The sequence below is a fragment of the Stegodyphus dumicola genome, chromosome 3 (genome assembly GCF_044657685.1).
Source record: "Stegodyphus dumicola isolate Sdum_Otavi_A_Nest chromosome 3, ASM4465768v1".
NCBI lineage: Eukaryota > Metazoa > Arthropoda > Arachnida > Araneae > Eresidae > Stegodyphus > Stegodyphus dumicola.
In genome coordinates, this window is record NC_140770.1 from 173,432,983 (window position 1) to 173,455,293 (window position 22,311).

At 35.8% G+C, this 22,311-nt stretch overlaps 1 protein-coding gene across 4 annotated transcripts in view; it reads right to left on the reverse strand.

The window, feature by feature from the left end:
- The window catches only part of Gbeta76C (guanine nucleotide-binding protein subunit beta-2), a 224,645-nt gene that overhangs the window by 77,955 nt on the left and 124,379 nt on the right, over positions 1–22,311 (reverse strand). For 2 of the 4 annotated variants that reach the window (XM_085813625.1, XM_085813628.1), the window contains exon 2: positions 8,177–8,251. The exons of 1 other annotated variant lie outside the window; for it this stretch is intronic. In XM_085813625.1, coding sequence (XP_085669751.1) covers positions 8,177–8,251 — 75 coding nt within the window. The remainder of the gene's footprint in view (positions 1–8,176; positions 8,252–22,311) is intronic. One more of the 4 variants, XM_085813627.1, reaches the window with a different exon arrangement.

Here is a 22,311-nt window from a genome sequence, read left to right on the forward strand (position 1 = left end):
AGTACGGCTGCCTGTGATTACATGAGACACGTCTATGCAGTTTTCAAATTCGACCCACATTGGTAGTAGCATTCGAATTCGGCCCACATTGGCAACGGAGGTATGAAAACAGGGGTTTTAACCCCTCCACTCGTAGAGGTTTGCTTCCACGAACGCGCTTGGACATACATTGTTTTTGAATTTACACAAACACAAATTAATAAACATCTCGAATTTTAAAACTGTCTTATCTATCTCCGAATGATTTGTTAGCACGGTGGTTGTGTTTTATATTGTCTTCGAAATGAGCGCGACACTACAACAATTTCTCATATTAGTATTCTCTTTTTTGATTGCCGCACGACATAATCATATAAATAAGCTGATAAAAAAAACCAAATAAATATATTGGATTAACAGCTGTTACTCTTCTCAGTTGCCTTCAAACTCTTGTCGAGTCAGTTGGCAACGACAACTGTAGAGTTCAAACTGCAACAGCTTCAAACTACAACAGACAGCTGTAGTTTGAAGGCAACTGAAACTTTGTCGACTCATGGAGCCCTTAGAACTCATGAGGTTTCTTTAATTTGAATAACCAGTTATTTTATATTTTGAATCTGTACTGTCTCTCTCTTTGCGCTTTCCTGCTACAACGCAAATGATTTCGCATTTATTTAAAGTGAGGTTTTGAGATTATTAAGTTCAACCGTGTTCTGCCTCTTGAAGGTCACGTTACTAGGTTTGCTATTCTTCGGTCTTGCATTAGATTGCCGATAGTTAAATTCACGCCGGTGAAGTTCTGAGCCAACTTCGCGTTGATTTGCTTTGTATAACCTTCGACTACTAGTTATTTAAATTGAGTTTTACATTTGACTTACTATTTTGAATTTCCCTCCATAAGTGCTGGCGGATTTGTAAGCACTAAGAGTACCTTCAGTCCATCTATTTAGGTTAGTTGTCACTCAGAATAGTTTATGCTGTCACTCAGACTTAGTCGCTTAACGTCTATACAGAGTCACACACTTTATATAATAGCAAAGAAAGTCAAACTCTCTACACGGTGCTTTCAAGGAGTCCTTATCCCAGTTTTAGAAAAACATATCTTAAAAAAATTATCCTTAAAATAGATCAGTTCGAAGAACAAATAAATATACAAAGAAGAATTAAAGAAAAGTATTATATTGTAAGATTCTCACTAGTGTAAATCTGAGTTACTGTAGAAAGTGACGAATTTTAAGAACTAGTTAGCAAATAATCGCTTAAGTTCGTGTGACAAGAAACAACAAGATGGAAGGGTAACTAACCCTTTATTATTCCAATAAGATTTAACAAAACTCCGTCTTGGAGTGTACAACCAAAGCCGACACTTGGGCTTGAGCTTAAGAGACTAAGAATTAAATTAAAACTTAATATTACTTAAGAAATATAGCCGAAGCTATCAAGTTTCTAATGCAGTTGGCCTCTTAAACACCAGATGACTGCGAAGCTATCAAGGGCCTGAGTACGACCGAACGTAATAACAGCTTCGAAAGAGTGTGTGTGTGATTACGGCAAAGCCTCGAGGGCTATCTGCCTAAGGGGGGATGCCTTCGTGGAGGACTTTCTAAGTGAAACTGGCTCGTATACACGTTACACATGGGGAAAACCATAGCTTCGAAAGAGAAAGTGGGCAAAAGGCAGACGCGCGTAAATAAGAAACTCTGATTCTCTCTCGCTAAGACCAAGGAACTTCGCGGTTAAATACCACTCCTCCTCATTATGTATTCAGACGTGATTCTAAAACTACGTTCTAGCCGAAAGTAGTAAGTTAAGAATTTGACAGGAAAGGAACTTTAACTTAAAATTTAACTGTTAATAAAATTAACATAATCCTTACAATATTATTTTAAAAAAAATAACATAAAATTAATGCAATTTACTGATTAATAGCATTAATTTGTGCTTCAGATGTTACTTACCCTTCCATTATAGTTAGTGACAAGAGTGCACTTGCGTTTTTATGCATTAGATCAATAATAGCATTAATAATACCTCTCCCAAAAAAATAGTAAATACCTTGAAAGAGATCAGTTGTCTATTGGTACTGATATTCATCCTTCAAATGTGCTGCTTAGACTTCTCTCTGCTAGTTGGACGAAGCGCAACAATTAAAAAACAACTTTTAATACATCAGATGAAGCAAACACGATTATTATTTAATGGTTGATTAACGTGGGCCGAAAAATGCAAATCTTGAATCGTAAATGATTGGAAAAAGGTAGTTTTAGCGATGCTACTCATTTATTTGTTCGTGTATACGAGCCAGTTTCCCTTAGAAAGTCCTCCACGAAAGGCATCCCTCCTCTTAGGCAGATAGCCCTAGTGTGCTTTGCCATAATTAAATACACCACACACCACACCACCATTTATTTGTTCATGATCATACATTTAACATTGTTAGGCCAAGAACTGCAGATTCTTTTACCGCAGATGGCAGAAAATCTAGTTTCTATTGACGGAATGATGAATATACAAAAATTTGAAAACGTAGCATTGTTTCATTCTTGAAACCCTTTGCAGGGACATTTCAACATGACTTGGTTCCCTGCCACAATTCTAAATCTGTCAGAAGGTTCATGATAGAAAATAAAATTACTTTGCTCGATTGGCCTTGAAATTCATCCGACTTAAGATCTGTCGAAAATTTGAGGCGCATTCTCAAAGAATATCTTAGTAAACTGGATTGTACTGTAAAAGAGCTCATGAAGAACACTATAAAAGTAGGTTCTACCATAAAGAAGTAAAAAATATATACACAAGACTAGAACAGTCAATGCCTAAGCCCATTCAAGAGGTCATTTTTGCTAAAGGAAGCCATATTTCCTATTAATTTTATTATTATCACTGTACAAAGGTTATTATCACTGTACACTAATTTTATTATTATCACTGTTAATTTTCTAATTTATCTATTAATTTTATTATTTTCACTGTACACTGTTATTATTATCACTGTTTTATTATTATCACTGTACTGTATATGTACATAGGTTATAAAAAATCACTTTGTTCCGATTCATTTGCACACTATAGCATATATTATTTTAAATATCGTTTATTATATTTGATTAACACACACACATATATTTATATATGAAGTTCAAAAAGTAGCAAAAATTAAGATTATCCTCTCTCTCTCTATATATATATATTACAAATGACAAAATGTAAAAAGTAAGAGATGATTATGATAATATATTAAGTGCATATTGCGCCTCATATTCACCATGAGTAGCGTAATCAGAAAGTAAGATTCCAAATATGGTTAAAATCGATGAGAAATGAGATCAAGAAAAAGTCGTGCCATATACTAGAGAAAATTTAACGCAAGACAGTAAATTACAAAATACTGCAATATAATAACACTGAAAGTATGATAAAATATTGCAAAAACCATGCAGTGGTATTAATATTGCATTGATCCGTTGTTTAATGTTCACAATTAATTACCTTGTATTAAATTTATTTTGACGTATAACGCGAACATAAGTTTTCTATTTAAATTTTTGATCAATTTTGATCGTATTTGATTATCCACGAGAGAAGATTGGTGTCCTGAATGTTTACATAGCATACGACTTTGAATGCATATGCTAATCACGGATGATGCATGATGGATAAAAAAGTTAAGTTCATTTTAAGATTTAGCACCCCGAAAAATTATGAGTTAATATAAATATATTTAAAAGAAAGAGCTTGAAACCCGCATGACATCTAAAAATCGAAAACATCATCAAAACGTTCATGGAGAAATAGTTTCGACTCAAAACACTTTCACAAATTAAAGAAAAACAAAAACAACGACGTAACTTGTTTCCTTTTTCATAATTAGGCGATACGAATGACGTCATAGCAAGGAAAATTTCCTCTTTTTTTCATATTTATTATTTTTATCTTCCTAGAACTTTGGCGAATATAGTACCTCGTTAGGCACAACAAGGATCAATAGTAACCGTCTACTGGGTTAACTCTTTACGTCACCGGACGAATCTATTCTGAACAGGGGTGTAGCATAAAATAAGGGCACAGTAAGTCTGGGGTGAAATAAATATTTTAAATCTGTGTCTGTAATTTTGGAATTTAATAATATTACTTAAGCAGCATTAATTTGACTTTTATTCCCATATTATTTTCCTTAAACATATAAAAATATTTTGTCGGAAAATATGTTTCTGCAATTTTTCTTGGGAATAAATGAGACTTTTTTTAAAAATTATTTATTCTAAATTTATATTAAAATACACGCAAGGAACAGGAAAAAAAAAAAAAAAAGCAATGCAACTTGAGTTTTGTATATTTAAATATCAGTTTAAATCCCGAATGAATTTTTTTGAATGCAAAAGATAAAGAACATACAAATTTAACATTTTTTTCTTTCCATCTATTTTTTATGATATCGACATTCTTCCATAAAAGACTGTTGTCCAAGTAAAAGAAAGGAAAAAAAATCTTATGTTATCAGAAGGTGTCATAATATTATTAAGAAACACATTCGTTTCTTAAATTATCCTGATTACGAATACATTTTAATGTTTAGAATGAAACATCTGCCACCACTGCACTTCGTTGAAATGAAAAATACTCTTACTTATCCCCGACACCCACACGCATTACATTTTGTTTCATCGCTCACGTACGAGATTTACAGCATGCATGTTTGCATGAGGGAACACATATGAAAGAACGGAAGCGGAAAGAATACATCTGGATGTTTCCCAGATTACATTTAGATAATTTCGAGAATCAGATATAAGATTTTATTCAAGCGAAATGGCAAAACTATGTCAAACTTTTATGTAAGGAAAACAAAACAGCTTTCAGGTGCATAAAGGAGTCTCATTATTCCATAGAGGAAATGTTGTTGACTGATAAAAACACAAGCGTTAAATTTTTATTTTTACTAGCATTACCACTGTGATAAAAAGAAAAGTATCGATAAAGATTTATTTAATATAGGCAAATGCAAGAAATCGATTGCAAAATTTTTCAGAATTTGTCACAACTTGCATTGATATCGGCCACAATCCATATTTAATTTCCTTTAATTCTTTGCAAATAAGTTCGTTTTCAATGAATAAAGAATCAGATTTTTGATGATATTTGTTTTTTGAGCAAATGAAGAAAATAATTGAACAAAGAATATGCATTAAATTTTATTTTCGAGATAACCTGCTATAAATTTCTGCTTCGAAAAGGTATTAAATGTTGCAGAAATCTTTGAAGACCACTTGATAGGAAAAAAGAATCTTTGAGTAAGGTTTTTAAAAAGGTCAAGAATGCTTCGAAGATGACCCACGCTAAGGAAGCTAATCCAATTAAACTAATGGACAACAATCAAGTCAGAGATTTTGTGCTTAGCAGTGATTAAAGGAAACACAATAAGCATATGCTGTTAGTCAACAATGAACCAAAAACGGACTCTGAAATATAATGGAAAGGGTACTCAAACGATTCAAATATCACACATCAAGCGGAACTCTCACCCATGAAAGTTGTCCTCAACATTGCGTCAATAAACAACTCTTCCGAATTATCCATTAACTCAAACAGCCAAGCAGCCATACTCTTTATCCGAAATCCAGACTACTGTTCTCGCCTGGCCCATGAAAAACTTCAAAGCTGAAATAACCGTAACTTGGATCAAAGGGAACAACAGCAGCGTTGGTAGAGACACTACCGACAATCTTGCAAAAGAAACAGCTCTTTCCCAAAAAGGCTAGTTCCTGAACATGAAGCTTCTGAAATCCCTACTATGATAAATTCTAAATAAACATCTAGGCCACGAATAGCACGAAGAGTATAATAATGCCCCAACTGGCGGGCGCAAGGGCCAGTTCTTCCCCCAAATCAGCTTAGAAATCAGAATCTTCAAGTCTTTCCTAACATATAACCTCACCGGTCATGGGTCATATCCAGATAATTTTCTTAAAAGAAACTTCTTTGAAAGCGACAATTGCGTCTGTGGAGTCAAACGTGATGCAGGGCCATTACCTATTCTTCTGTCCTCTTTTTAGTGACCTGCACGTCAGAAAAACACCAATTTAGACCTTATCTTAACTCTTTCGCATCGAGAGAGGGCAAAATCTCAATTCCCCAAACATCGAAAACGCCCGTATCTAAGAATTTCTCCTGGAATGCTTTTCCTTTCCCCATGACAAGTTGAATACTACAGCGCTAACAATAGCCTTACTTAAGTAAAGCGAGAACTTCTTTCTTCGACGCTTTGACACTGTGTGAAGTTCCCCCTTGGGACGGGATTGCAACTTCGGGCATCAAAAGCTAAACACTGACAGTAAACAAAGGAAAGGAAGGAACAAAGGAAACAAGGAAGCTACTTTTAGTAGCTTCAAAAGAATGATTGACATGTGATTTAACAACACCTGAAAGCAATGAGGAATGCAGTAACGTGATGGGGGAAAGCACTGGGTAGGAAATTATTCAGGCGTTTCGGGCGTCCAGCCGATGTCTGAATGCTCGGGCGTTTAGGGCGACTTCGATGCGAAAGAGTTAAATAGACTGGTGATACCTCAACGCCATTTATAACCAAAAATCGTGAAAATACACCAAAAGCTCAATGCTCTATGCCTAAACCTATGTCAAGTTACACCTTAGGACTGAAAACGAAAAGGCAAAAAGTGCTATGACTAGGCAATACCCAAAAAACTGATTTCGAACAACATCAACAATTTCCATAATTCTTCAAAACACCAAACGCATCAAGTTGAGCGCCTGAAATTTATTTATGAACTTTGGACTGAAAGATCTGAGGTCAGTATAACCTATAAAAATGTCCTCACATAACAAGAACTACACATTCCAATATATGAGCAAAATCAAACCCCATGTGTTCATTTACTTGCACAAAAATACAAAAATTTCAGCGCAACGATCTCCAAAGTGTCAACTCTATTATATTTGCGTAATCTAATACTGTAATAAGTATACTCAACAATTTGTGTTATGTAACTTTGCTTAATTTTAATATGTTATTATCTATCCTCTTATATTTAAACTTTTGTAATCTTTTTATTTAACAACTCTAATGTATAACACCAATGTTTCTTAGGAAAAACATACAGTCAGTTCCAGTTTTTTAAATTCTAGCTGGTTAGTGTATTGGGGCAATATCTATTCGACTCTGTGCCTTTAACCTGTTTTACCTAAACCAAAGAGCAAAAATGTATATTCTAACTCCATTCAAACTATTTGATTCTGCTGTGAGATACAGCTGTAGTGAGGTGATAATTTTGAAATTTTTGCTATTCAGAGGAAGAAGTAGTGAATCATATGAGCGTCAGGGTATATAATTTGTTCATCTATTAGAGAATGAAATTTTTATCTTCCTTATCAGTTTTTTTCTGAGGTTAATTGCTTTTGAGGTTATATCAAGACTTAGGGCATTCTTTAAAAAGGTAATTAAATGTTTACTTTGCAACCATGGATGAAAGTTTCCTGCAAATTGCATCATGCCAGCAGAAATTAACATATTATTTTGGTATACCGAAGTTAACTTAAAGGTAGATTCGTCAATATTTTTTAATTTGCTTTTAGTGTTTTTATATTATTACTGATAAAATAATTATTCATAGTTTCGGGGAAGAATCAGAATTACGATATTTATGCTAAATGATTTACCGTGTAAAATTATTAACGTACTTGCAAAAGAACATCCGACAGATTTAACAACTGTGCATAATAATAATTGTAATTAAATCTCAGCATTATTTTTTAAAAATTAAATTTACTATTCATTTCCGTTTGGTAGATATGACAATGTTAATCAGTTTTTCCCCTTGATTTGTTTATCAACATTTATAAGTTTTTGTGAGATAATCCATTTTTCTTATCTGTTACGATCGGTTCTTATCGATTAGCGAACCAAACTTCCATTTCTTTGAAGTTCGTTAACCCGGAGTTCGACTGTATATAAAGAACTGCATTGCATTATTTTAGTGTAATGGTAGTACTTTTACACTTCTAGTAGTATGGCATTGCATTACAAAAGACATGAGTGCGTGTAGAGGAGTAATTAGTTTTTGTGTACGTCACTGAATTTAAATGTGGTTAGAATTACAGTAAGCAGACTATTAATGATTATTATCATTAAAAGATTTCATATTTAGCAAAAGAGAAATCAACTTTCTGAGGAGAACGATACCTGACTCTCGGATGAAAGTATCCTGGTCAGCACCTTCGCTTTGGCAACGGTTGCAAGACTTGGACGCGCACTGTCCTTGAAAGAAAACGTAAAATATAGGGAAAAAGCTAATAAGAAAGCAAAATACAATTTAAATACACTGTGCATCGCAGTTTACAATACGGCATAAATTATTTTCTTTCATGCGCAAAAAGATCGCATATACGAACAGTAAGTTACACTCGTGAGAAAAATTAAGAAAATTTACACATTATGTCCAAATTTATTAAAACTAATAAACAGATTTTAATGAAATTTAGTATGGATATACATTCGTAACAAAGAAAGTCGTTTTATGTAAGCATGATTATCAGTAAGTCTCACAGTGTAGGAAGGTTCAAAATCCACCTTGTGATATCGAAATGAACATGACTCTAACATGGGATATGGTCCGCTTTCACAGACAGAGAGGTAGTGCAGTAATGACAGCATACTGGACAGGAGACAGTTGAGAAGTTTCTGAGTTCTGCCCTCTAAGAACGTCCAAAGCATGCTGTATAGATATAAGGTAAAGATGGCTGGCCAATCCTTGAGGCGAATAGCCTCCTTTTCCAGGTAATCGTCGACCATCTGAGCCCTGTGTAGAGGAGCGTTATCGTTCATTAACAGGAAGCCAGGACCAATTGCGACTCTGAAAAGTCGAGCATAGATCTCCAGTCTCTTCATAGCAGTCAGGATGCCTTTGTTAAATACATGCAGGCGTGTACTGCGGTCCAGCATAATGTCTGACCAAGTCATCACACCTCTACCACCATAATGATCCTTTTACTGATTTTGCAGATTTTAGTATCATTTTGCAGGCTCTCTCGAGATTTAGGTATCCCTCGAATCAGTCTCCAGGCTGAACCTCGACTCATCAATAAAAAGCATGGTGCTCCACTGAAGTCTGGTATAAAGCGCATGTTGTCTGTTCATGCTAAAGTGCTCATTTGTGTGCTGCAGTGAGCGGGATGCAAACCGTATATCTCCTAGCATGCAGACCTTGCTCATAAAGCCTTCGGGGAACTGTAGATTGCGAAATTCGTGCTCCAGTGACAGCGTACAGCTCATGTTAGAGCTGTGAACTTCAGCAGCCTATGTCAGCTGAAAGTGTCAAATAACGATCCTTATTCGTCGTTGTGGATCTTGGAGATCTTGTCCAGATCTCCTCGATACAGATCTGGTCTCCAACCGTTTCCAAAAATTGCAACCAAAGAACAAAAATGTATATTCTAACTCCATTCAAACTATTTGATTCTGCTGTGAGATACAGCTGTAGTGAGGTGATAATTTTGAAATTTTTGCTATTCAGAGGAAGAAGTAGTGAATCATATGAGCGTCAGGGTATATAATGTGACGCTGGATGTCCACAACGACGTAGTCACAGGCGCTTGTGACTGGCCTGCCTCCAATATGCCGGCAACTATTCATCTCATTCCATCATCCATACATTCGTGGCTAGTCATTTTACCCGATACCTGATAAAATTTACCCAACTCTTGCGAGAAACACGGCGAATATCTATTCGACTCTGGATATTTGCATAATTCTTCGGCGGCATAAATAGTACCTTTGGTGCAATACTTTTCGTGAATATAGACATAATTTGCAAATTCCCTTAGTTGTGCACTCGAATGTATATATATATATACATCTTTTTAAAACCTACAGTATTATTTTTGAAGCTTACAGCCGCATTACTAGTACAAACAGCTTGAGGTGATTTGTAAGGGTAATTCTAATGCACACGCAAATTTTTTATTCCTGTCAGTAGAGGACAAGTAAAACACCCTTTAAAGGGCATAAAAGCAAAAAGGAATGATAGTGAAATTTGGTTTCGAGGAAAATCTTTATCTGAATGAACAAAGGCACTAACACAAAATTTTCATCATGTATAAAAGACATCATTCAAACGACTGCACTCAAAGAACTGCAGAAGAGAACGACGAAACCCACAGAACTATTGATGTTACCAGGTAATTTAGACTAAAGTAGGTTTAGTATCCAGGCTGTGGATATCGTTCCGTACTGATAGAATGTTCCCCATACGAATGCTAAGATGTTTCTTTAGCTCTATTGTAGAGCTCTCAGATAGAAGTTTACTCTTGACTAGAGGTAATCGAAGCTTGCGAATCGTTTCCTGTAGCTTAAAATCATACCATCATACATTCTATTCAAGAGCTAAAAGTACAACAGAGTGGTTTTCAGGCATATGCCTAAAGATCTATGATATACTTTTCTCTCTGGAGCCTGTTTGTTTTAATCTGTAACCCATGTCCATTCCATCAGCTAAAATCGCTTCCTGAGCGGAATCAAGCATCGGATTAATACTAAGGCTAAGAAAAGGAGATCTTGTATGATATTTGGAAATGGTTTAAACCTGTCGAAAGATTTGTGTAATTAAATAGCAACTGTTGTGGCTGACAGAATGGTGAAGGTATCATATCCAAGGTAAATCTACTTTTACCATTTTATTGCCTATTTACAAGATTTATACGTACAGAAATATTTACAAAGTTAAATCCAATATATTTTAAAGAAACAACTATAGGTTTAAACACTTTTTTTTAACTTAGTCTGTCTCTATTGTTCCACATAAACTAGAATAGACACTATAATTTGACTTTGCGAATTCTCGCACAGGCGTGAATAAAAGTTACTGACTCAGACGAAGGGTAAAAATAACCCTTTGTTAATACAAACTAGTTAAGAGAAAGGCACAGACTTCGTGCGTTACAAAGACTACGTGCGTGAACTTGCGGTGGAAACTAAAACGTAGAATATAACACAAGTCAAACCTGAAATAAATAGTGCAAGATCGCACTTAAGTTACGCCTAAGGACGTGGATTCACAGGAATCTAATCGGCGTGATTCTAATCTGATAAGGCCAAGAGGCTTATTAGCGTGACCGCGAATTAACAACGAAACGTGCGCTTTGGCTAGCGAAACACGCTCTGAATAAACTGTGATATTCACACGTTTAAATAGCACTTCACTTAACTTTAAATTTACATCCTGGCGAGAGAATGTGAGGGGAAGTTGAGAAGTCTAGAACAATTATCAAACTTAAAATAAATTTGTTATGCAAAATAAGGAAAAGTATACAGTGTTATCTCAAACTCCCTGAAATTGTCAAACATCCTGAAAGAACCGTTTATAACAAGACATATCACGAAACCCGATGGGTCACAATTCATGGACAAAATAGCGGAAGTCAGAAATCTGCTATGTTCTTCAGTCTCTCACTGCTCTTGTATCCATAGTGTTGCGAAATGTACAGGCACGGTAAGCTAGCATCCCCGCAAAGCAGGTTGAGGTTTGGCATAAAATGGCAAGGAAAAGGCAGGGTTGCCACATTTGGCGAGAAATCGTCCATTTGGAGACAAAATTGGCGATATACCATGGACGGATGGAGAGCCTTTTGGAACAAATTCTTACCGGTTTAGCCCAGAATGTTCTCGAACACAAGCCAAAAACTATATAAACCCTGCTGATACGCGGAGAGTGAATGCGAGATAGTTAGTCTCGAGTTAGTCAGTCTGAGCGGAGTCGATCGAGTTGACAGCCGGGCAGCGAGTGCTGAGTGGATTGTCGAGGGCATCGAAAGAGTCTCTTCGTTATCGCGGTTAGTGTATCGTCGAGAGAGCGTGTTGAGCTACGGCAACGACTGAACCCCGAAGAGTCGGGAGCTGTGATCTGTGTCTCGTCGAGTGCATCGCGAGTTGTAGCGTGGAGAGTCTCGAGAGTACATGGAGTTCCGAGAAAGACCAAGCAGAGTCGGAAGCTGTACTCTGGTGCTTTGCAGTGACTCTCTAACGGTTTGCTCTCCACCGTTATAGCCTGATAATCTGAAGGCTATGTCGCTGATTGTTCCAGGGAGTATATAGTAGATCTTTGACGACTGTAAAACGTGACCTTGGAGCTGTTCTGATTAATATTAGTAAATAAAGTGTGTTTCGATACTTCATCCTGAAGTGTTGTCATTATTCACTCCAAATCCGCATGAACCCCGTACTAATGAAGAGGAGAGAAGAAATAACGTAACAATAGTAAAAAACTTGGGTGTTGAAAAACTGACGCAGCAATTAAAATACTATTTATCTGAGTCACAATCAGTCAGGTCCACCTCCAAAAATAATAAGTAGTATGTTAAATAGGAATTTAACAATAATTCTTCTGTACATTCTCCTGTAGAATTCAGGATTCTTCTGTAGAATGCACAGAGCATCAAGCATATCCTTGAGGAGTTTCACTAATTCCATACTTTAGAAGGACATTGATATCAGTCGCTCCCCCTTATTGCTGAAACTCAGGCTGCTCCTTCTATTAATATTAACGTTGTAGATTTTCTTACTTTTATTCCACTAAATGAATGTTGAGGAACCTAGTGAACTGCAGAGCAACTTATCGCTGAGTTCAAATAACAAAATTTGTAGACTAAAGATGGGTTAACTACCCTTTATTTCATTCAAAATAAGATGAATAATTGACCCCTTTCTCGGGCTTACAACAAAGCCTCCACTGGGCCTTGAACTCAAAATAAGAAATAAGAACTAAATTAGAACTAACTAAAAGAGACTTAGCCGAAGCTAACCCAAATCTAAAGTAGTTGGCCCTTGATTGAAACTAGCCGGCGAATATCAAAAGGCACGTAATATACAGCCGAGCGCAAAAGCTTCTAGAGATACCTAGCCCGAAAGCAAACATGCCCCATAGGATTCCTACCTATCTCTCACGAAGTTGCACCTTCCTTTAATACTACGTCTAACTCATTTGCATTCAACGCTATTCTAAAAACTCATTTTGGTAGGGAGTTGTAAGTAGAAACAAAAATCGATATGAAAGTACAGAGAAATTAAAAAAAATCTTATAAAATTAAAATATACCTTGGAACGCAAACAATCATTATTACACCATAGGTGATAGGCTCCAACAAAAAGAGGTGGTGGAATACTCATGATGCCAATAAATGCCAATAAATAATAATAAATGATGCTTCTTAAAACTAATATTTAAAAAAGATGGTGAGAAAACTTTGAGATTATCAAGGAATTGTTATGCATGTGATCGTTAAAGGGAATAACAACAGGATATGATATTGTTCGTGAATTTTTGAAAAGGTTTCCAACTTTCAATTGGAAGGAATTGGCATACATGTGGTCGTTAAAGGGAATAATAACGGTATATAATATTGCTTGCGAATTTCTGGAAAGGAACTTTCAAAGTACCTATAACAAACATAGGTAATGTTACAACCGATGAAGTATCCAATATAACAGAAAATATTGCATTTCTTGGACTCTCATCAGAACTATTCAGGAAACAATGTTGTTTTTCTACATTGCTTTATGATTCAAGATGCCCTGTGTAAGTCTGCGTTTAATATGAAACCTAGACTTGATGTAATAGCGAGGCTTGAAAATACTATTACATCTCGTGGACTTAACTCACAGGCAATTTCGAGATTTTCTTCAGTCCATGCAATTTGAATACACTGATGTGCTGTATTTCACGAAATTGGCTTAGTGCAGGATGTGTTAAGAGCGAGTTTGCTAAACTCAAACACGACACTGTGTCAATAGTTTATGAGAAACAGCGTTATGCGGAGTGTGAAAGGTTGGAAAATACAGCATGGTTTTCAGACTTTACATATTTCACAGATTTTCTTTGGCATTTGAAAAACTTAAATGTCAAAATGCATGTAAAAAATCCATTTATCGACTATATCTAGGCTCATCTCAAAGATTTTAAAGTAAAACTTGATCTAATAATTAAGACACAAAAATTTGTTGTTTGACTTCTAAATTAAAACTTGATCTGTTTGCTGGGCAGCTAGCTGAGAACGGCTTGCCTCATTTCCCAAGAATAATTTCAATACCCTTAGTAAATGAAGACAAGCTGAAGACTTATGAAGATGGCCCGAGAAAGCTGCATTTTAAGTCTGAATGCAGATTTCAAGATTTCACTGGTATTCAAACAAAATTTCAGCATGCCTTTCAAAAAAATTATGAAATAGTGAGGCTGAATTTACAGCTTGAATTAATTGAGTTTCAATCTAACAATTATCACAAGCATTGTTTCTCAGTGTTCCGGTTAGAGTTTACGAATCGTTATCGAAAGCAAGTTTTCTAAATTTAACGCCCAGAAAATTAGTGCTGTGTTTGCCTCATCATATATACAGGGTGTCTCAAAAGGTCGTCGCCAAACATGTCAGTCTGCCATACCATGATAAACAAGATTTACATAGAAACTTGTGTCCGAAAATGCTAAAGGCGACCGCTAGAGGGCAATGTTCACAAGCGTAGAGGGGAAGAAAGAAAGAATTCGAAAAAGATATTAATATGACATTTATTGAGGAACATTTTTAAATCATAGAAGACATTCACAATCCCATCCATTCGCCAAACTGCATGCTTCACAACGTCGACGCATGGATTCACGGGCCCGTTCAAAATGGGCCGCCGCTTCCGCGATCCTGGCGACGAGATCCGTGTCCAATGTTACGGTCACCCGTGCACCACACACTTCATGTATCCCCACAGACATATATCCAGGTAGTCAGGTCGGAGAATTATATCCAGGTAGTCAGGTCGGGGCCATGCGACTAGTATGCCTCTGCCAATCCACCGATCAAGATATGTCCTATTGAGGTATTCCCATATACTGCTGCTAAAATGGGCAGGTGCTCAATCTTGCTGAAACCAGATGTTTCGGCTTGTAGCTGCTGGAACTTCGACCATCAGGTGCGGCAATACTCTTTCTACAAACTATCACACAAAATGTCCATAAAGAGTTGAGTTATTAAACCTTTTCATTCTTCTCCTGCAGCGCCCTCGCGTAAAATGATCAATCACACTTCCTACCCTCCCCATAAGCCTGAGAACACTGCCCTCTAACGGTCGCCTTTCGCATTTTCGGACAAAAATTTCTATGTAAATCTTGTTTATCATGGTATGACAGACCAGCATTTTAAGGTTGGCAACGACCTTTTGAGACATACTGTATATGAACAATTGCTTTCTAACACGAATATTAGAAAAAAATTCTATTAGAAATAGATAAGCAAATAGCATCCTATCGCAGTTCGAACCTGAATTTAAGGAAGTTTTAAAAATGCAAATACTATTTCATTCATCACGTTAATATTTGTGTGCTCTTTTTAAAGTTTTAGAATAAATTATTTTGGCTAGCTAATTTTTTTCTTTTGTTTTTCCGTCTGTGCTCCAAAAGAAGTTTGAGATTCACCATTCTAATTGATCGCTCATTGTATCCGAGCGCAGAATCCAGGGGTCTCCAAACTGATGTTACGAAATTTTAGAATTAATTTTTTTATTCTTAGCAAACAAAAAAAAAGGGGCGCGAAATCTTCACTTGTGCCCGAGCGCAGAAAACGTTAGTTACAGCTCTGGTGGCGTAATGGCTCTTTTAACAGTTTTATGGCTAATTTTTATTTCGATTCGTTTTCCTAAATCTGCTGCAAATTTTATAGCATTAATTTTTGCATCTTATTTATCTTTTTGTAGAATAAATCTCAGATTTCTAGGTGTTACATTGGATTGTGGCCTACACTTCAGTTCGTTTTCAACAGTTCTACATAATTTCTATCGTTTTGTAACCTCAAAGACAGTTGAATCCTTTATATCGGGGATATTATGGATATTCCGAATACCATCTTTAAAATGATGAATTAGTAAACTTCTAACAGAATTTTTTTTGTTAATTTGTAGTGCCTTGTCATGTTCACTTCAGATATGGAAAGTCCTTAATATATTTTGCTAAACAAATAATATTTCTAAATGTACATGATAGTTCTAGTGTTATGTTTTCATTCAAGACGAAATACTGTGGCAAGAAACATCGTCAAACATTTCAAGAAGTATTTCGATTGTCCAAATTATTATGACAGTTACTGATTATTAGTTTTTGAATAAATTATTTTATTTCAATGAATATTTTGACGATTTTTGTTTTGTAACAAGGAAAGTTTAAAATAGATAAAAGGCAATATATAAGAAAAAAATTATAAGCTTATATTTCAATTAGTACAAGATCTATGCAAATAAAGTTTTAGAAATAAATGATTCCCAAAACAAATGTGAGCTCTTGTAAACATATTGGTAGTAACATATGTTAAAAAGTGTGCTTTCGAAAGTGACAAGATTAATATGGTCCACAGAACATTCTAGTTCATAAGTGAAAATTCACTTGAGAAGCGCTGATTTAAATCCTACGACAAAGGATCGCAGCTTTTCTCAGATTTGGAATTTTCTGACGCAACTGTAACCTGATCTCTTTGAAATGAACAAGAGACTGTCAACCAGTACATTTTCACTTGGCAATAACTCTTTCTTTCCAGTGGCGGGTAACACGTGAAATATCGACCTCGAATTAGCTTTTTCTTTGCAAATATTATATCAGAAATTTCTTGAGAAATACTTGATGATTTTCTTCAACTTCCCTGCACATTGTTTATTTTCTAAAACAGTAGTATCTATAAAGATAGAAATTTTTTTCTTTCTTGTCGGAATAAGCAATTACATTTCGAGTTGCATAATACCTTGTTGCTTTCTATATTTATCTTGATGTAAAACTGCTTTAACTGAAAAGTGTAACTGCAACAGCTGTAGAAGTTTTCATACTCCAATTTTGCTTTCATGGCTAAAGATTATTCAAAGCTTTGTTCCAGTGCAAGTACTTAAAAAAGTTATTTATCCTTCGTACCTGTCTCGCGTGCTTCTATTAACTTCTAAATTTGGTAGATATGTATGCTTCACTGATGACAAATATGCTTTCTTTAGTATTTTAGTGTTTTGTTTACCACTGTGAAATAATGGCAGCTTTGCACATATCATTTCTGAATCTGCTTTGTTCTTACTAGTCTTGACAAAATGGCTTTAACTGAAAACAGTCGGTATGTTTTCTTCGTCTGTAAATGTATTTTATTTAGTAACAGAAATATTGGGCTGGAAAGAAAGTAGTTTTGGTTTGCACAAATATATAGTGTTATTGTTGCGCCTGCGCGCGCATTTCATTACTAGCGTCGGCGCATGCGTCTTGAGCTCTTGGAGTTTGTGACATGAGATTGTGAGCTAAGAGCGTGTGAGAGAATTCGTGGCTTCGAGTGGCCATGAACTATGTAAATTAATGAGAATTAAAGTGAGATATAATACAGTCCATTGTTCCTGAGTTTATTGAATTATAGTGTAGTGCCTGTGCAAAACATCGTGGTCCGTCGAGCCGGAGATCTATGGATTAAGAGTTATTTACAAATAACAAGTAAGTCAGCAGTTTCGATTTAAGAATAAAGTGCCATTTTGTTATTTTGAAATACTGTGTAAGAGTTTTGAGAAAAGTTATAGTATTTATATACTGTGTTACTGTGTTTAAGTAATTGAGAAGAATTACTTATTATCTTGTGTTATTTCATTAAGAGTACAATGTTGATAAAAGGTGCACTTAAAGAGGATTTAAAGCTATTGGCTTTAGAACTGAATATAGAATTAAGTGAAAAGATAACTGTTACAGATTTAAATTTAGCGATTAAAAGTAGTGAAGCTTTTAAATCCGATCCAAATTCGGTAATAGAGTTGGGTAATTCCATAGTAGAGCATCGTAAATCTGAAGAAGCTAAAGTATTACAGTTAGAACAAATTAAATTAGAGAGATGTAAAACAGAACTGGAAATTGCTCGATTGCGAGCTGAAACAAAAAGTGTTAATAATGATCAAATTAACTAAAAGACTTACTTAAATTGAAACTAAAGGAGAAAGTTCCGATTCCTTAGATTCTCTTATTAAAAGTATAAGAACACTAACATTGAAGGTTCCGAGTAAACCTGAAAACTGGAGTTATTTTTTCTCGTCTTTAGAAAGAGCTTTCGCGACAAAAAATGTGCCTGAGAAATCTAAACCGGAAATATTGTTAAACTTGTTAGGGGAACGGGCTTCGAACATTATCGTGTATATTAGAGATGAGGAGCTAAGTGACTATGAAAAATTAAAACCTATTATTTTAAAAGAATTCGAACCTACACCACAAATTGTTTTAGAAAATTTTAAAAAGGCTCAATGCCTAAATGAGTCCCATGCGCAGTTCGTGTCGCGATTAACCACAAATTTCGAATATTACTTAAAATTGAGGAAAGTGTCTGATTTTGAAACTCTGAAGCAGTTAGTAATATCAGACAAATTGTTTGAGACATTAGATCGAGAAACGTCAGCCCATATTTCTGTAAGGCAAGCTGAAAGTTGGTTTCCGCCTCAACTAATGGCTAAGGAAGCAGATTTATTTTTCACATCTCGCGGAAAGTCCTTGCCGCAAGTGTGGACAGTTTTCAAAAACCTCGCGACAATTACAAAACGTCGAAAAATGTTTCAAAGGTATTCCTTGCTGATGTAAAAGGATTAAAGTGTGTTCTTTGTGAGGAAAATCATTTTTTGGCAAAATGCCCAAATTTCTTGAAACAACCGGTGAATGATCGGATTGAAATCATCAAAAGTCATAAATTATGCTTTAATTGCCTAGCATTAAACCATTCCGTCAAAAACTGCAAATCAAAGTTTTCGTGTTCCGTTTGTGGGAAAAGACACCACATGACACTGCATTTTCCGGTAGAAAATAAACCATCGAAAGAGAAGGAGAAAAATAAAAATCGAAACAGCGAGTAGTTCCAGTGTGCTTTCCCCCCTAGCGCCAGACTTTCTGCCTAACAGCGGTAATACTCTACTTACAGCGACTAGTGTAAACAGATCCAAAAAAAGTGTTCTTTTGAGCACGGCTATTTGCTTTATTAGTGATAGTATGGGTAAGCTACATCCAGTCAAAACATTACTTGATGGCGGCAGTACTTCATCGTTTATAAGCAGAGACTGTGCGAATAAATTCAACTTTGATTATGAGAAGGTAAACATTGCGATTTCCGGATTAAATGATGCCTTGTTTACAATTCGGAAAAGAGTTTCGGCATGCATTAGCAATAAAGATAAAAGTTACGTGAGACATTTAGACTTACTTATTAGTAGTACCAAAAATCACGCAAGACTTGATTCCTTCAAGGAAAATTGATATTAAAATGCAGGATTTTTGTAACATAAAATTAGCTGATGAGAATTTTAATGTTCCAGAACGTATAGAGATGCTTTTAGGAGCTGAGGTTTTCTTTGAGATATTAAAATCTGAACAAATTCGCTATGAAAACACGGGTCTTATTTTACAAAACAGCGTGTTCGGGTTTATAGTGTCGGGAAGCGTTACATCAGAACAGAGCCGCGTACATTGTGGGTTAATGAAAACATCTAATGACTTAGAACAAACAATGAGAAAATTTTGGGAAATAGAGAATGTTGAAATAGCCATTCCAAAAAATAAAGAAACAGCAATATGTGAAGAACATTATGTGCAAACTCATAAGCGGAATGAAGAAGGGAGATATATTGTAACAATGCCACTAAAGGAAGATCCTATTTGCTTAGGAAATTCAAAGGATGTTGCCCTTGAGAGATTAAATTCCCTATGGAAAAGATTAGTTAAAGACCCTGAATATTTGAGTCTGTATCAGGATTTTTTAAAGGAATATGAAGAGCTAGGGCATATGACTGAGGTTGAAGAGAAAAATGAGCCTAGGGTAGTGTACTATATGCCACATCATGGGATATACCGACCTCAAAAAACAACTAAATTGAGAACAGTGTTTAATGCATCATGTTTAACATCAAATGGAATTTCGCTAAATTCTTTACAACGTAATGGAGGGGTTATTCAAGATGATCTCTTTTCAATCATGCTTAGATTTAGAAAGTACCCATTCGCATTTACGGCGGATATTAGAAGAATGTATAGAATGATTAAAATTAACCCTGAACAGAGATGCTTGCAGCGAATCCTGTGGAAAAAAGAAAATGATGCACCTGTGAAAATGTACGAGCTTAATACTGTGACTTACGGTACAGTTAGTGCGCCATACTTAGCTATGAGAACTCTTAAACAATTGTCGATTGATGAAGGTCCAAAATTTCCATTAGCTGCGCCAGTCTTACTTAAAAACTTTTATATGGATGATGTGCTTAGTGGAGCGGAATCTTTGAGTACAGCTAAGGAACTTAAATCTCAGTTAACTGCAATACTGAAGAGTGCAGGAATGACGCTGCACAAGTGGTGCAGTAATCATGCTGAACTTGCGGAAGAAGATCACTCCTATTCCTTTCCTAATGAAGCAGAATCTACAACACTTGGAGTGTCTTGGAGGTCTAGAAGAGACTGTTTCTGTTTTAGAGTGAAACTCGATAATGACATAGTTGTTACCAAACAACAAATATTGTCCACAATTGCAAGATTGTTTGACCCGATTGGTTTACTAGGGCCAATCATAAGTAAAGCCAAAATATTCCTTCAACGGTTGTGGTTGTTAAAGCTGAATTGGGATGAATCACTACCAAAAAGGAAGCTGATGAGTGGAAGAAGTTCTCTACTGAACTGGAAGTTTTAAGTAAAATAGAAATTGAAAGGTTTATTCTTATTGCAGAAGTAGACTATGTGGAACTTCATGGATTTGCAGATGCCTCTGAGGTAGCATACGGAGCAACCATATATTGCAAGTGTCGTTCGAGAGATGGAGAAGTGAAGACAAGGATAGTGACGAGTAAATCCAGAGTCTCGCCTATTAAACGAGTTACTATTCCGAGACTGGAGCTTTGTGCGGCAGTCCTACTTGCAAGGTTGATGGTTAGAGTAATATCTGCATTAGAGATTTCTGTGAACAACGTTTATCTGTGGAGTGACTCCATGATCGTGCTTTCATGGATACAAAAGGAGCCTTACCAGTTGAAGACATTTGTTGCAAATCGAGTGGCAACAATTCAAGATTTGACTAATGGTCATCAATGGCGTCATGTGTCATCAAAGGAGAATCCGAGTGACCTTATATCCCGAGGCTTGGATCCCAGTAAACTTCTACAAAATGATATGTGGTGGAAAGGCCCTCTGTTCCTGAGATACGGCGACTACCCAAATAGAGAGATTCCGGTGGAAGTCATTGTGAAGGACTTCCCAGACGAACTTAAAATCCTTAGTGACTCTAATATTTTTCTTAATGTGAAAGCTAACCCTTTCATTGAGGATTTCTTAAATTTAAGTAACAATTACACTAAAATTATTCATGTTTTAAGTTTTATTTTTAGGTTTGTAAACAACTGCAAGGGGAAGGATAAGGTTTCAGGTCCTCTTCAGAGCTCAGAATTAAAATTACCTGAACTTAAACTGATTAATCTAATTCAAGATAGTGAATTTAAAAAAGAAATCTCAAGCCTTGAAAAGGAGGGTAAGGTACCTCCAGATAGCAAGGTAAGAAGTGTTTTTCCATTTTTAGATCAATATGGAATTTTAAGAGTTGGAGGCAGATTAGCTAATTGTAAGTTGAATTTTGATATAAAATTTCCTATAATCTTACCAAAGAATCATAAGTTGACTAATCTAATTATTGTGATGTTTCATAAGGAATACATGCATATTGGTCCACAAGGCTTACTGTCTATTGTTAGACAAGGGTTTTGGCCCTTAAACGGGCGCAACACTTGTAGAAAAATAGTACATGAGTGTGTCGTATGTTTCAAAGCAAAACCAGTGCCCTGTCAACAACTTATGGGTCAACTCCCTCAAGAAAGAGTCAGCCCGAATTTTCCATTCAATTGTGTTGGAGTTGATTTTTTTGGTCCTTATTTTATAAAATACCCACATCAGAGAAAAGGTCGCCTTAACAAGGTGTATGTGTGCATTTTCGTTTGTTTTGTTACCAAAGCTTGCCATCTTGAGTTGGTAACAGACCTGTCTAGTCAAGCATTTATTGCAACCTTAAAGCGTTTTTTGCAACCTTAAAGCGTTTTTTCAGCAGGAGAGGTAAGTGTGCACGCATATTTTCAGATAACGCAACCAATTTTGTTGGTAGTAACGCAGAATTAAAGAAATTGAATAGGCTAGTCAACAAACCAGATAATGAATTAGATATTTATCGAGTGAGACTATTGATTGGTCGTTCATTCCCCCTAGAGCTCCCAATCATGGAGGTCTTTGGGAGGCAGGTGTCAAATCTGTTAAGTTTCATTTGAAACGCGTAGTAGGCAAT